A 1,990-nucleotide genomic window follows, 5' to 3' on the forward strand; every position below is an offset into this window, starting at 1 on the left:
TATACATACATACATACATATATACATATATACACAAATGCATATATATTTATTTATATATATTTCAATGTATATCTATATATAGTAACACTCCTTTCATTCGTACATCCGTTAAAGCTTAGTAGTACACATATCCCTGTTGTACTTCAAAACACATCAAGTCCTCTATACATTAGAGTGTTATTTTTGTTCCATGATGGGACGTACCTGACTCTAAGGGGGTGGGCGTAGATTGAACTGAACGCCTCCCCCCTATCAATTCATATTAACACAACCTCTATGTAACTGTCAGCGTATCTACATATATACCATTCACATCCGGTCCAATACAGTAGAACATATATTCATATTGTACATCACAACACCTTATACCATCGATTTATCAATACAGTAGAACATATGTTCATATTGTACATCACAACACCTTGTACCATCGATTTATCAATACAGTAGAACATATGTTCATATTGTACATCACATCACCTTTTACCATTGATTTATCAGAGAGCGCCAGAGGCCGCCTGGTGGGACTTGCCTGGTATCAAGGGAGGTGCGCAGGTTAAGTTGGGGGCCAGGTTCTTAAGCCTGTCCAAGAATAAAGAACAAATCAAGGCTATACGAGAGGTATGTCGTAAAATACCAGACTATACGAGAGGGATGTATGTTGTAGAAGTATCAGTCTGTACGAGATGCATGTCGTGAAATATCAGTCTATACGAGAACAGTCTATACGAGATGTATGTCGTAAAATATCAGTCTATACGAGAGGTATGTCGTAAAATATCGGTCTATACGAGAGGTATGTATGTCATAACATAACATGTCTATACGGGAGATAAGTCGTAGAATATCAGTCTATACGAGAGGTATGACGTAAAATATCAGTATACACGAGAGGTATGACGTAAAATATCAGTCGATACGAGAGGTATGTCGTAAAATATCAGTCTATACGAGAAGTATGTCGTAAAATATCAGTATATTCGAGATGTATGTCATAATAGTCGAGTTGTAGGGTAGAATTAAGGAAGTATAAAATATTTCCGACAACAACTGAGCATCACTTGATATTGATGTTTTTGCGTGAATCCCCAGTCTTCAGTACGTATTTTACAAGTTGGTGCATATTTTTATATCAGTTGCATATAATACTTACAAAAACCCATTTTACAATGCGTTTTACGTTTAAAGGCGGGCAGCAGTACGGATCACTGCGTGGCCGTGGTGGCGGTGCTCATCTCCAAGGCAACGGGACTTAAGTGCGGAAAAACCGTTTACGTGAAAGTATCATCGTCTGAATTCGAAGCGCAGACCTTCATCGCATCGGAGAGTAAGTATACCTACATGAAGTATGCCGTAGAACTTACGGACAGTAATTATACTTACATTAGGCATGTTAGTTAGTATGTATGCGATAGATCTTACGGAGAGTAAGTATGTTTACATGTAGAATGCTCTAGAACTTATGGACAGTAATTATACTTACATTCGGCATGTTAGTTAGTATTTATGCTATAGATCTTACGGAGAGGAAGTATGTTTACATGTAGAATGCTCTAGAACTTATGGGCAGTAATTATACTTACATTAGGCATGTTAGGTAGTATGTATGCTATAGATCTTACGGAGAGTAAGTATGTTTACATGTAGAATGTTAGTATATTATATGCCCTATGCCTTGTCGTCGGGTGTGTTTATACACTGTTATTCTCAGTAGCATAACGAGTCTGAGCATAGAGCAGATGCTACGGACTCGCTAAGAATGACTCTCTGTGTATCTACGTATTGTTTACAATTAATCAGTTGTATTTGAAAGTGTTCTTCTTTTTAAGCCTGCATTCTGTCGCGTGGATGTCAGGGTTTAGGGATATACGCAAGTAGGTACGTACTGGAGGAGAATATGGTCTCTGTACACTCACATGATTACCACGTTTATTGCATTTGGTATATATATATATATATATATATATATTACAATAGTAAATAACGT

The 1,990-nt window shown here is 37.1% G+C and overlaps 1 protein-coding gene across 1 annotated transcript; it reads left to right on the forward strand.

The window, feature by feature from the left end:
• Positions 1 to 504: 504 nt before the first annotated feature.
• On the forward strand, positions 505 to 1,438 carry SARC_14966 (hypothetical protein; the record flags this gene model as incomplete). The annotated part of the gene is made up of 2 exons (XM_014290904.1): positions 505 to 624; positions 1,192 to 1,438. Coding segments are annotated over 2 exons (333 nt in total), but the record flags the coding sequence as incomplete, so codon positions are not given.
• Between the last annotated feature and the right edge of the window lie 552 nt (positions 1,439 to 1,990).

This window comes from Sphaeroforma arctica (assembly GCF_001186125.1).
Source record: "Sphaeroforma arctica JP610 unplaced genomic scaffold supercont1.5384, whole genome shotgun sequence".
NCBI lineage: Eukaryota > Ichthyosporea > Ichthyophonida > Sphaeroforma > Sphaeroforma arctica.